The 14234-nt window shown below is 49.0% G+C and overlaps 1 protein-coding gene across 12 annotated transcripts in view; it reads right to left on the bottom strand.

Moving 5' to 3' along the window:
- Positions 1–14234, bottom strand: part of FAM118A (family with sequence similarity 118 member A) — a 35082-nt gene that overhangs the window by 3386 nt on the left and 17462 nt on the right. For 4 of the 12 annotated variants that reach the window (XM_085025416.1, XM_085025414.1, XM_003481518.5 and 1 more), the window contains 4 exons: positions 12840–12968; positions 10732–11017; positions 9024–9056; positions 7280–7363 (listed from right to left, as the gene is read on the bottom strand). In XM_085025416.1, coding sequence (XP_084881542.1) covers positions 7280–7363; positions 9024–9056; positions 10732–11017; positions 12840–12968 — 532 coding nt within the window. Of the gene's footprint in view, positions 1–7279; positions 7364–9023; positions 9057–10731; positions 11018–12839; positions 12969–13306; positions 13669–14234 lie in introns of all 12 variants that reach the window. The other 8 variants (XR_014845608.1, XR_014845605.1, XR_014845607.1 and 5 more) reach the window with 3 other exon arrangements.

Raw genomic sequence — 14234 nt, forward strand, 5'->3', positions numbered from 1 at the left:
CATCAGGAAGCCTACACCAAGCCCCCCCATACCGACTTCAGCCACAGGGGGGGCGGACACCAGAAGTAAGAGAGGCTACAACTCTATTATCTGTAAGAAGGTCACCACACCAAAAACTTATAAAAATGAAAAGACAAAGGACTATAACTCAGATAAGGGAGAAAGGAAAAACCCCAGAAACACAGCTAAGCCATGAGGAGAAGATTCTCAGCCCCCAGGAAAGACTTTAGACTGTTGATGCTGAAGATGATGCAAGACATTGGAAATAAACTGGAGGCAAAGATGGGTAACTTACAGGAAACACTGACCAAAGAGATCCAAGATATCAAACTTAAACAAGAAGAGATGCAAACTACAATAACTGAAATAAAAAATTCACTAGAAGCAGCTAAGAGCAGAATACAGGAGGCAGAAGAACGAATAAGAGAGGTGGAGGACAGACTAGTGGAAACCACTGATGCGAAACAGAAAAGAGAAAAAAGATCGAAAACAAATGAAGAGAGTCGCAGAGAACTCTGGGACAACGTGAAACGCACCAACATCCATATTATAGGGGTGCCAGAAGGAGAAGAGAGAGAGGAGACAGAAAAAATATTCCAAGAGACAATAGCTGAAAACTTCCCTGACATGGGGAAGGAACCACTCACTCAAATCCAGGAAGCACAACGAGTACCACACAATATAAACCCAAGGAGGAACACCCTAAGACACATATTAATCAAACTGACCAAAATGAAAGACAAAGAGAAAATCTTGAAAGCAGCTAGGGAAAAAGAAACAACATACAAGGGAACCCTGATAAGGCTATTGGCAGATTTTTCAACAGAAACTCTGCAGGCCAGAAGGGAGTGGCATGATATACTCAATGTGATGAAAGGAAAAAACCTCCAACCAAGATAACTCTACCCAGCAAGGCTCTCATTCAGATTTGAAGGAGAAATCAAAACCTCCACAGAGAAGCAAAAGCTGAGAGAATTCAGCAACACTAAACCAGCCTTACAACAAATACTAAAGGAACTTCTATAGGCAGAAAAGAACAAGAGAAGAAGGAAAAGAAAAAGAGCAGCAAAAACAAATCCAAAGTAATTAATAAAATGGCAATAAGAACATACATATCAATAATTACCTTAAATGTGAATGAACTAAACACCCCAGCCAAAAGACATGGACTGGCTGAATGGATACAAAAACAAGACCCACATATATGCTGTCTTCAAGAGACCCACTTCATTTCTAGGGACACATACACATTGAAAGTGAGAGGATGGAAGAAAATATTTCATGCAAACGGGGATCAAAAGAAAGCTGAAGTAGCAATACTCATATCAGACAAAATAGACTTTAAAATGAAGAATATTTTAAGGGACAAAGAAGGACGTTACATAATGATCAAAGGATCCATCCAAGAAGATGGTATAACAATTTTAAACATCTATGCACCCAACACAGGTTCACCACCATATATAAGGCAACTGCTAACAACCTTAAAAGGAGAAATCGACAATAACACAATCATAGTGGGGGACTTTAACACCCCATTTACAGCAATGGACAGATCAACCAGACAGAAAATCAATAAGGAAACATAGGCCCTGAGTGATGCATTAAACCAGATGGACTTAATAGATATTTATAGGACATTCCATCCAAAAGCAACAGAATACACATTCTTCTCAAGTACATGTGGAACATTCTCTAAGATTGACCACATCCTGGGCTACAAATCCAACCTCTGTAACTTTAAGAAAATTGAAATCATATCAAGCATCTTTTCCGACCACAACGCTATACAACTGGAAATCAACAACAAGAAAAAAACTGCAAAACACAAACACGTGGAGACTCAACAACATGCTACTAAACAACCAATGGATCACTGAAGAAATCAAAGAGGAAATTAAAAAATATCTAGCAGCAAATGACAACAAACATATGACACTCCAAGACCTATGGGATGCAGCAAAAGCCGTTCTAAGAGGAAAGTTTATAGCAATACAAGCCCACCTCAGGAAACAAGAAAAAGCCCAAATAAACAAGCTAGCTTTACATCTAAAGCAGCTCGAGAGAGAAGAACAGACAAGACCTAAAGTTAGTAGAAGGAAAGAAATCATAAAGATCAGAGGAGAAATCAATGAAATAGAAACAAAGAAAACCATAGAAAGGATCAATGAAACGAAAAGCTGGTTCTTTGAAAAGATCGACAAAATTGATAAACCCCTAGCCAGACTTATCAAGAAAAAAAGAGAGGACTCAAATCAATAAAATTAGAAATGAAAAAGGAGAAGTAACAACAGACATCACAGAAATACAAAGGATCATAAGAGACTATATGATCATATGCAACTATATGCCAATAAAATGGGAAACCTAGAAGAAATGGACAAATTCTTAGAAAAGTACAATATTCCAAGACTAAACCAAGATGAAATAGAAAAGATGAATGGACCAATCACAAGAACTGAAATTGAAACTGTGATTAATAAACTTCCAACAAACAAAAGTCCAGGAACAGATGGCTTCACAGGCGAATTCTATCAAACATTTAGAGAAGAGCTAACACCTCTCCTGAAACTATTTCAAAAAATTGCAGAGGAAGGGATACTCCCAAACTCATTCTATGAGACCACCATCACCCTGGTACCAAAACCAGACAAAGACTCCACAAAAAAAGAAAACTATAGGCCAATTTCACCGATGAACATCGATGCAAAAATCCTCAACAAAATACTAGCAAACCACATCCAACGATACATTAAAAGGATTGTACATGGTGATCAAGTGGGATTTATCCCAGGGATGCAAGGGTTCTTCAATATCCGCAAATCCATCAGTGTGATATACCACATGAACAAACTGAAGAATCAAAACCCTATGATCCTCTCCATAGACGCGGAAAAAGCCTTTGACAAAATCCAACACCCATTTCTGATAAAAACCCTTCAGAAAGTGGGCATAACGGGAACCTGCCTCAACATGATAAAGGCCATATACGACAAACCCACAGCGAACATCATTCTCAATGGTGAAAAGCTGAAAGAATTCCCGCTGAGATCAGGAACAAGACAAGGATGTCCGCTCTCGCCACTACTCTTCAACATAGTTCTGGAAGTCCTAGCCACAGCAGAGAAGTAGAAGAAATAAAAGGAATACAAATTGGAAAGGAAGAGGTAAAACTATCGGTATTTGCAGATGACATGATACTATACCTAGAGAATCCTAAAGACTCTACCAGAAAACTGTTAGAGCTCATCCATGAATTTGGCAAAGTCGCAGGATACAAAATCAATACACAGAAATCGACAGCGTTTCTATACACTAACAATGAAAAAGCAGAAAAGGAAATTAGGGAAGCAATCCAGTTTACCATCGCATCCAAAAGAATAAAATACCTAGGAGTAAACCTACCTAAAGAAACAAAAGACCTGTACTCTGAAAACTACAAGCCACTGATGAAAGAAATCAAAGATGACTCAAATAGATGGCAAGATATACCATGCTCGTGGATTGGAAGAGTTAATATTATCAAAATGACTATGCTACCCGAGGCAATCTACAGATTCAATGCAATCCCTATCAAATTACCAAGGACATTTTTCACAGAACTTGAACAAAATATTTTAAAGTCTGTTTGGAAGCACAAAAGACCCAGAATAGCCAACATCCTGAAAAAGAAAAATGGAGCTGGAGGAATCAAGCTCCCAGACTTCAGACTATACTACAAAGCAACAGTCGTCAAAACTGCATGGTACTGGCACAAAGACAGAAATATAGATCAGTGGAACAGGATAGAAACCCAGAATTAAACCCACGCACCTACAGCCAACTAATCTATGACAAAGGAGGCAAGAATATACGATGGAGAAAGGACAGCTTATTCAATAAGTGGTGCTGGGAAAATTGGACAGCCACATGGAAAAGAATGAAATTAGAACACTCCCTAACACCATACACAAAAATAAACTCCAAATGGATTGAAGACCTAGATATAAAACCAGACACTATCAGACTCCTAGAGGAAAACATAGGCCAAACACTCTCTGACATAAATGACAGCAACATCTTCTCAGATCCACCTATCAGAGTATTGACAATAAAAAGAAAAATAAACAAATGGGATCTAATCAAACTTCAAGTTTCTGCACAGCAAAGGAAACCCTAAACAACACGAAAAGACAACCCACAGGAAGGGAGAAAAGTGTTTGCAAGTGAATCAACTGATAAGGGATTAATCTCCAAAATTTATAAACACCTTCTGCAGCTCCATACCAAAAAAACAAACAAGCCTATTAAAAAATGGGCAGAAGATCTAAACAAACAGACAATTCTCCAAAGAAGACATACAGGTGGCCAAGAAACACATGAAAAAGGAGTTCCCATCGTGGCGCAGTGGTTAACGAATCCAACTAGGAACCATGAGGTTGCGGGTTCGGTCCCTGCCCTTGCTCAGTGGGTTAAGGATCCGGCGTTGCCGTGAGCTGTGGTGTAGGTTGCAGACGCGGCTCGGATCCCGCGTTGCTGTGGCTCTGGCGTAGGCCGGTGGCTACAGCTCCAATTCAACCCCCAGCCTGGGAACCTCCATATGCCACGGGAGCGGCCCAAGAAATAGCAGCAGCAACAACAACAAAAAAAAGAGAAACACATGAAAAGATGTTCAGCGTCACTCATTATTAGACAGATGCAAATCAAAACCACTCTGAGGTACCACCTTACACCAGCCAGAATGGCCATCATCCAAAAGTCTACAAACAATAAGTGCTGGAGAGGGTGTGGAGAAAAAGGAACCCGATTACACTGTTGGTGGGATTGTGAATTGGTGCAACCACTGTGGAAAGTAATATGGAGATTCCTCAGAAAACTAAACATAGAACTACCATTTGATCCAGCAATCCCACTCCTGGGCATCTATCCAGAGAAAACCACGACTCACAAAGACACATGTACTCCAGTGTTCACTGCAGCACTATTTACAATAGCCAAGACACGGAAACAACCTAAATGTCCATCGACAGAGGAGTGGATCCAGAAGAGGTGGTACATATACACAATGGAATATTACTCAGCCATTAAAAAGAATACCAGAATTTTTTGCAACATGGATGGACCTAGAAACTATCACGCTAAGTGAAGTCGGCCATACGATGAGACACCAACATCAAATGCTTCACTGACGTGGAATCTGAAAAAAGGACAGACGGAACTTCTTTGCAGAACAGATGCTGACTCACAGACATTGAAAAACTTATGGTCTCCGGAGGAGACAGTTTGGGGGGTGGGGGGATGTGCCTGGGCTGTGGGATGGAAATCCTGTGAAATCAGATTGTTATGATCATTAGACAACTACAGATGTGACAAATTCATTTGCGTAATAAAAAAATAAATAAACGTTAAGTAAGTAGCTGGTAGTACGTTCAAGGTGTCAGGGCTCTCAGAGACTCTTGGATTATTATATAGGTGCGTAAGAGTGTTTTAAGAAGTTTTCTTATCTAATAAAGAATAAACTCTGAAATCTGAAAAGTCTCTATCCTGCTGTTTTCAGGAAGAGGGTAGGTCAGATAACCAGGAAAGTCTCTGCCATCCCTAGAAATCTGAAAAGACATCGCGGTCCCAAAACAACAGATGCTATGAAGAAGACGAAATCAGAAAACAAAAGCTGAAAGGAAAAAAGAAAACAAGAGCTTAGAAATTAGCAGTAACACTCAAAAATTTAGCCTAAGGAGTAGAAACATAATTTTAAGAATCTCCCAGAAAGTTTTTGAAAAAAAAAAAAATGAAGACAGAAAATGAAAATTAAAACATTAAAAAAAACAAAACACAGCAGAAATTAATTCAAGAGGCCCAACTAATATGATTCAATGAAGAAGGAACAGAGAAGACAGATTCCAGAACTGGAGGAAAAAGAACTGAGCAAGATACATTAAAAGGATTTCCACCTACATACAACCTCCTGAAATTTCTCAGCACCAAGGAGAAGAAGATCCTAAAGCTTCCAGAACGGAAAGCAACAGGTCCCCACAGATGAGAGCCGGGGTCGCACCAGACCCTCTTCAACAGGAAACCCGGTTCCTGAAGGATCCCACCCTCCCACCAGCCCTCGGGAGGCTGGCCTCGCACACGGCGGCCGTGGGAGCTGCCGGAGGAGGTTCTGGCGGAAGCGGGTGGCGTGGGGAGGGAGCAGACCCGGCACCGCCCCAGGCGGGCGAGGAAGGGGCTCCAGGCCAGGCCACACCCTCCAGCCGGAACAAGGAAGACTCAGAAAATGAGGGGCAGCATGATTAAGAGAATACAGAGGAGTTCCCATGGTGGCTCAGTGGTTAACAAGTCCGACTAGGAACCATGAGGTTGCGGGTTCGGTCACTGCCCTCGCTCAGTGGGTTAAGGATCTGGCGTTGCCATGAGTTGTGGTGTAGGTCGCAGACACAGCTCGGATCCCATGTTGCTCTGGCTGTGGTGTAGGCAGGCAGCTGTAGCTCTTATTCGACCCCTAGCCTGGGAACCTCCATATGCCGTGCGGTGCAGCCCTAAAAAGACAAAAAAAAAAAAAAAAAAAAAAAAAAAACCCACAGAAACAACACGAACACCACGAATCTGCAACAATGAAAAATGAGCATAATTAGGAACTGTGAGGAAAGGAACTCACTGGACCTTGATCTAAGCAGGACCCACGGCCGCAACTCATAAGCTGGTCAACCAGGAAAAATGGTTCCTGCCTTTTAATTAAGTCACTGCGTTTGTGTTCCAGCTTTTAGAGCCAACCTGTAGACCGGCAGGTCGATGTACAGCCCGGTGGGCTTCGGGGAGGAGGTGAGGAAGGGGAGGCGTGGAGGACGGAGGCCCCGCAGCCCCAGCTTCACTAAGGGACATGCTGTTACCATGGACACCGGGGGAGGCGCGGGAGGGCCGCCTCCCTGGGACAGCGCCACCTACCGACCAGGTGCGGACAAACCTCACTCCAGGAGAGCCTGACTCCGCGGGGGCTGCGCTGCGCGGAGGGGGCGCCTGAGAAGTGAGGGCGGGGACTCCTGAGAACATTGCGGTGCCTGAACTGCAGGGTTCACGTCAACACTCGTTGGGCTGACCTGACGATTGGCGTACTTTTTCTTCACTAAGGTGCTGACTTAGAGGAACAGAAACTCTTAGAAGCGGAAGCTCTGGGAGCTGGAACGGTGTCCACGACCCCCCTGTCCCCAGGAGGCCAGGGCGTCAAAGCGAGTATTGTCACTGAAAACACTACGAATGCGGCCCGGCTGCAAGAGGCCCCCCGAAAGAAAGGCCATCATACCGGTATCAGACTGCCTGGGTTTTTTCGAAACTTCAATTCCATTTTCTTCTAACTTCCTCTTTGCGCAGTCCTGGCACGCATTACCTGAAAGAGGAAACCCTGGGTTAAAAGCCTCTCTGAGGACGGCGGCCTGTCATCAACAAGAAGACACCACTGGCTGGAGAGGGTGTGGGGAAAAGGGAGCCCCGGGGAGGCTGTGCTGCCGCTGTGGACCAGACCATAGGGATCTCTCCCAAAACTCAACAGAACCCCCACACGCCCCGACAACTCCACTTCTGGGTGCATATCCGAAAAACACCAAAAACCCTTATTTGAAAAGAGTTATTTACACCAAGGCTCATGCAGCATCATTTACAGTTGCAAGATATGGAAGCAATCAAAGTCCACCAGCAGATGCACAAAGAAGATGTGCTATGTGTGTGTACACGCGTGTGCGTAGGTACACACACACACACACACACTGGACTACGACTCAGCTCGTACAATAAAGGTGGAATTTTGCCATTTGCAACAACATGAAGGGACTCGGAGGGCATGACGCTAAGCCAAGTCAGACAAATGCTGTCTGTCCCTTACACGAGGAACCTAAAACACCCAAGCTAGTGAGATAACAGCAGAGGAGGCTCACAGTAACCTACATAAATGGTACAGCAACTGCACTTCAATTAAAGAAATGTTTTGTAATTTGAAAAAAACTTAAGCTATTCTAGAATCCACCCTCCAGGACCAGCTCACAAATCTGATTTAGCTGGGGCACCAACCGAGCAATCGCTGCCAGGTGCTGCAGCTGTCTATCGAGCTAAGGCGTTTTCCAAAAGCTCGGCCACTCTGGGAGTGAGAGGAACCAATGATAACTGCGCTCTTCCACGTGGAAATAAGCTAGAAGCGGAAAGCCGGAGGCAACTGTTCTCCCACCGCCACCCCCACTACCAAGACGCCACCTGGGGCTCCGCCGAGACAGGCCAGCAAAGGAGCCACTCGCTGACAAAAGAGCCCCTTCCAGCCCAGTGACAGCCACGTGGGAGCACCAGCCACCTGCAGTTCCCGTCGTGACTCAGCAGAAACGAATCCAACTAGGAACCCTGAGGATGAGAGTTCAATCCTGGCCCTGCCCAGTGGGTTAAGGATCCGGCGTTGCCGTGAGCTGTGGTGTAGGTTGTGGGCTCGGCTAGGATCCAGCGTGGCTGTGGCTGTGGTGCAGGCCGGCAGCTGCAGCTCCAACTCGACCCCTAGCCTGGGAACCTCCACATGCCACAGGTGTGACCCTAAAAAAAAAAAAAAAAACCTGGCACCAAGTTCACCCATGGGTAGGATTAGATGCCAGGAGGCACTGGCACCTCGTCAAGTCATAAATGGGCAGGGTTGAACCCAGAGGACACACATTTCAAGTAATAAAAATAGAAAAATGCACATAAATAGTTAGAACCTACAATTAAAACCTCTGAAGGGGATGGGTTAAAAATTACTACATCTGAGGCCAACTGGTCCGATACAGACTCTGGTTCAAGGACAGGAAGCTATTCTCAGGCAGCGGGAGGGGCCCGTGTTTGACGAAGCTGTGCTCCCCAGGGGATGGGCTGCATCTGCCATCCCTTCATGAAGGCGCTGCTATGTGTCATCTCAGCACAACTTAAGCTATGTGTTCCGGGGGGGATGCCTGTGACAGTTAAGGAAGGAGCGGCAGGGAGACAGCGGGACCCTGTGCAGGCAGAGGACAGGCTGCGAAAATCCAGAGCTGCTTTACCCAAGGACGTGGTGCTGTCCACTCGCTCAGCATCTGGAGAAGAAAGGAAAGGCATCAGCACAGCCGAGACCTCACAGCGCTGCCTCTGCAGGCAGCCCAGCTCCCACCACAGCCTCCATCTCCTCGCCAACGGCTCGGGGGAGGGGGTGTCACCATCCCTGCCACCCTCTCCAAACAAAAGCGCCTCAAGAACGTAAGCCCACGGCCACAGAGTGCAAGTCCCCTGGCAGCCTGTCCATCCACTCAGCTGCCAGGGTCCAGCAAAGGGGGCGTCCGTGGGGACAGGAAGCCCTGCCATGAGCGGCGCTCCGAGGCCAGGTTAAGCCCGCAGTGGGGGGGGAGGCTGCCCCCTCCACACTGAGTGGCACATTTGACTCTGCTCTCGGTCCAGGACCCCAACCTCACCTCCACAGTATCTGGGCACCAACTGGGAGAGCAAGGCACCTCTCTGAGCTTGTCTCAGCAGCTTGAAAATCACCTACTTTGTAGCAGTGGATACTGTGACTCAAAATGCTATACGGAGTTCCCACTGGGGCTCAGCAGCTTCCTGACTAGGATTCCTGAGGATCCCTGGCCTCTCTCAGGGAGTTAAGGATCTGGTGTTGCCATGGCTGTGGTGTAGATGCAGCTGGGATCCCGCGTGGCTGTGTCTGTGGCGTAGGCCGGCAGCCACGTCTCCAATTCAGCCTCTAGCCTGGGAACCTGCATATGCCACAGATGAGGCCCTCAAAACCGAAACAGGTAAATAAAGTTGTATATAAAAATACATAGAAATGAAAGACACTCAAGAATGTAAATTCATAGCAGTGTGTTACACACAACGTTCCCCTCTCTTTTTCTTTGTAAAACTACCACCCTAGTTACACTCTTATCAATGGAAATGCAACTAAAATGGTCCACCTTGCTCATGACTAGTGATTTTAGGAAGGACTAGTGGCAAGAACCAAGCTGCTGGATCACACGTGCAGTCAGCCACCCCTGACCGTCGCGTCCTCGGGTCTTCAAAGCCATTGCCAGCACCCCCAGCCATCTGTGCGGCTGACCCACCCACCGCCAGGGTGACTGTCTGGTCTCCTGTCACGGTGACAGGAGAGCCAAAGCGGACCTTTCCCGGCTGCCGTTCTTCGTGCTCCATGACACTGAAGGCAAAGCCATGACCTGCCCGGTGGGAGGTGGCCCCTTGTCGTGGTCATTCCTGGCAGGTGGTCACCCCCCCCCCGCCCCCCCGCCGGAGAAGTGAGGGCCGGGGCAGGGTTAAGGGTGCTGCACTTGGCACCACAGGGAGAAGACGCTAGGGGAAAAAGGCAGCTCTTCCTACAGTCATCCTGCGCCTCTGCAGTTGTAACTTTAAAAGGCACGGACAGGGTAAAGCAGTGAGAAACCTGCGGTTCAGGTTTTCGGCGTCACGGCTGAAGGAGCCGGCTGGGAGCTGGCTGTCTCGGTTAAGGGAGTTGGAAGCACGGCCTCTCCCCTGAGACGGGCAGATGTGGACAAGCACGGCTGTACGTGTCAAGTTCCAATTACCCCAACCTTCTCTCTGTAAAGTGCACAGAGACGCTAAAAAATAACTGGAAGACCAGTGGATCCAAGAGTATGAAAAACTCCCTCTTGGTTTTATTTTACGGCATGTCAATCATACCTACCAAAAGGGGAGAAACGGGAAGAATCCTCGCGGTTTTGTATACGGAAGCAAGGCAAATTCCCGTACCTGGGCTTGGCTGCTGGCAGATCTGCGAGGCGAGGTCCTGCACGTACGCCGGGAAATAGTCGAAGCAGTCCCCGTAGGACACCACTTTGATCCCGTGCAGCAGCATGTCTGCCTGGTGCTTAAAGAAGTGGTCCTCGCTCTCCTTGAGCACGACCATGTAGTGCTCCAGATCCACCCTGTTGGGCACCGAGTAGAGGAAGAGGGCTTGGAAGATCTGATCCCGCAGCGTCTCTCCGCAGCCCACAAACAGGAACGACTTGGTGCGGTACAGGTTCTGGAGAACTTCCTGGGAGGGAACCGAGACGCTGAGCTGCTCATCTGAAAGGGGGTCCGGTCCCATGACTGACCCCAAAGTTACATCTTTGTGCTTTCATTTTTTTCTTTCTGGCCGCTTGTGGAAGTTCCCAGGCCGGGGACCCAACCTGCACCACCGCAGGGACAACGCCGGATCCTTCACCCACTGAGCCACCAGGGATGAGCCACCTACATGATGGCCCTTTTAAATCCCTGCTCCCTGACGGGGCTCCCCCAGGAGCCACACGAGGAACAAAGAAGAAGAAAGGGAGTGGGAGTTCCCGCCGTGGCTCAGCGGTGACGAACCCGACCAGTATCCATGAGGATGCAGGTTCGATCCCTGGCCTCGCTCAGTGGGTGAAGGGTCCGGCCTTGCCGTGAGCTGTGGTGTACGTCGCAGACATGGCTCAGAGCTGGTGTTGCTGTGGCTGTGGTGTAGACCGGCAGCTGTAGCTCTGATTCAGCCCCCTAGCCTGGGAACCTCCATTATGTGGCGGGTGCAGCCCTAAAAAAAGACCAAAAAAGAAGAAGAAGAGGAGGAGGAGGAAGGAGAGAGTGGGCCTCTTCCTCTCCAAGCCAGGGTAACCGGCCCAGTCCCCAAACCCCACCCACCAATCAATCTTGTCAGTGCAGTCACGCAATTCAGATCTTCTAGAATTATGTACAGTTTTAAATGGTTAAAACATAATAAGGACGTGAATTTTTTTGTTTTTTTTTGGTCTTTTTTTTGTCCTTTTGCCTTTTCTAGGGCCGCTCCTGCGGCATATGGAGGTCCCCAGGCTGGGGGTCCAATCAGAGCTACAGCTGCTGGCCTACACCACAGCCACAGCAATGCAGATCTGAGCCGCATCTGTGACCTACACCACAGCTCACAGCAACGCCGGATCCTTAACCCACTGAGCAAGGCCAGGGATCGAACCCGCAACCTCAGGGTTCCTAGTCGGATTTGTTAACTACTGCTCCACGACGGGAACTTCCAAGGACATGAAATTCTTTTCAGAGCTGTGCACACACCAGGCCCCAGAATTAACATCTGTCTCAATGGATCACAGCCAGGAACCCTGCAGGGAGGGGCCTGGCGTCAGGAGAGTAGGGTTTGGGGGGTGAGGGCAGGACAGCTAAGGAGGGGACCAGGGACAATGACCCAAGGGAGTGGGCACAGAGAGACCCAAAGCTTTGAATCAGTGGGGTCACTCAGGCAGAGAATCACCAAGGAGAGCCTCAAGAGAGCGGGTCGGCGGTGAGACTTCTCATCACACACCAACCGCATCTCGGCTGCAAGGCCACACCTGGGCCCCGGGGTTTGCACCCAGAAGAGGGCCGGACTCTGAGCTCGTCAGTGACTCAGTGAAACCCTGTAGTTACAAGCGGGTTTACAAAAAGCGGGGAGCAGTGTCTCCACACTTCATCTTGTCTAGGATACCCAGAAAGCTCACAGACCATGACATTTGAAAACTAGGTTTAGAAAGAAACGAGAAACAGCTGAGAAAGGAGATGCGTGAGTGAGCACAGAAAACGGAGGAGCAGGGAGGAGTGGCCAGAGAAGAACCTTCCAGAATGATGCGGGGCCTGCAGGTCACGCCAAAGGAACTCAGCTGTGTCCCTGGGCAAGAGGACCACTGAGTGTCACTGAGCATCTCTTCCAGGGCCCGGGAGCCACATGGAGGGCGCCCGGCTGGCCCCACCCCGCCCGGTAGGAGCGTGACCCGAGCGGGGATGGGGGGCCTGGAGCCCAAGTCACTGCTCAGATGGCCCAAAAGGCTGGTGGCCATGCAGCGCAAGGGCACAGCTGGTGCCCGTTCAGGGGAGCGTACCATGACTTCCGGGTCTTGAGTCACGTCCTTATACCCCGAAGGATCCAGCACCATGCCGCAGGGGTCGGTGTACAGGCCGTGGATGTGCAGCACGCCGTACCTGATGTGCCCCCTCGCCCACTGCAGGACCTGGCAGAGCAAGCACACAGGGCAGGTCGCCGCTGTTCCCAGCAGCTACGTGGAACCTGATTCAGGGTTTCTCAAGCCGCCCTTGCAAACAGTAAGAGAAACGCTAGGATTCTAATTACACCTTTAAAAGCGGAGACACTCAGCTGTCAGTGCCCGTCATTCCTGCCCGTGGCATCGACAAGAACGGAGATGGTTCTGGGAAAGACTCCCCCAGCATCTCAGACCCCAGCAAACCGCCAGGCCTGCTAACCTCCGCCTTCATGTCTCGTGCTGTGTTTGCACTACTGCTGTGTATACACTGTGGTCACACCCAGAAAACAGATGCAGAGGAGAAATACCTGATCCGAGAGCTCTACAGAGCAAAGGCCGCAGGAGGCGGCCCTGAGGTGGAGCCGCTCATGAGGGCAGCCGCGGCGGGACCGACAACCCCGGACACACGGACGGACACAAGCAGCCAGATGAGCTCCTGACACCACACCTGGTGCCCGTGTCACTAAGGGCTCGGGAGGGGCCTGCGGCCACGTTCACCCTCCAGCCTCCTGGGCCACGGCCCTCGAGCCAGGCGGCACGTCCGGGCTCTGGATGAGACTCCACGGCCGGGCCTTTCCGTGCAGAGCGGGGCTGAGCCCACCCTCTCATGGGGAGCGGGTGACAGGCGGGGGTGACATAAACCACAGGCCAACACGGAGAGGACGCAAACCTGTCATCAAAGAAATACGATCAAGACGATGACTGTTCAGCCTCCGTAAGAGAAGAAATAAAAATAAAACCCACACGTATCCAGTGGGAGAAACGCACTCTGGGTTTTCAGTAAAGCCACGTGCGGGTGGGTCTCTGGTCCGAGAAGCAGAGGCCCCGCCCACAGCCGGGGGTTGGGGGTGGGGGTGTGGACTGCTGGTCTCTTCTGGAGAACCCTTGGGTCATTTACACCCTTTGTCTTTAAAATCATCATGCCCTGTGGCCCTAACACTTTCCTAGGAACTTGTGGCAGCATCATCTGTAACTGTGATGGGTGCTGACCACAGCAGAGGAAAGTTAACAACTATAATCTAGTTCCAGGAGCTCCCATCGTGGCTCAGAGGTTAACGAACCCGACTGGGAACCACAAGGACGCAGGTACGATCCCTGGCCTCGCTCAGTGGGTTAAGGATCCAGTGTTGCTTTGCCCCTGGTGTAGGCTGGCAGCTACAGCTCCGACTGGACCCCTAGCCTGGCAACCTCCACATGCCGAGGGTGGAGCCTTAAAAAGAAAAATCTAGTTCTCAG

This window comes from Sus scrofa, chromosome 5 (assembly GCF_054392235.1).
Source record: "Sus scrofa isolate SSC_HxYL_T2T_F1_AM1 chromosome 5, Sscrofa_HxYL_maternal_Yorkshire_Landrace_v2.0, whole genome shotgun sequence".
Taxonomy (NCBI): Eukaryota; Metazoa; Chordata; class Mammalia; order Artiodactyla; family Suidae; genus Sus; species Sus scrofa.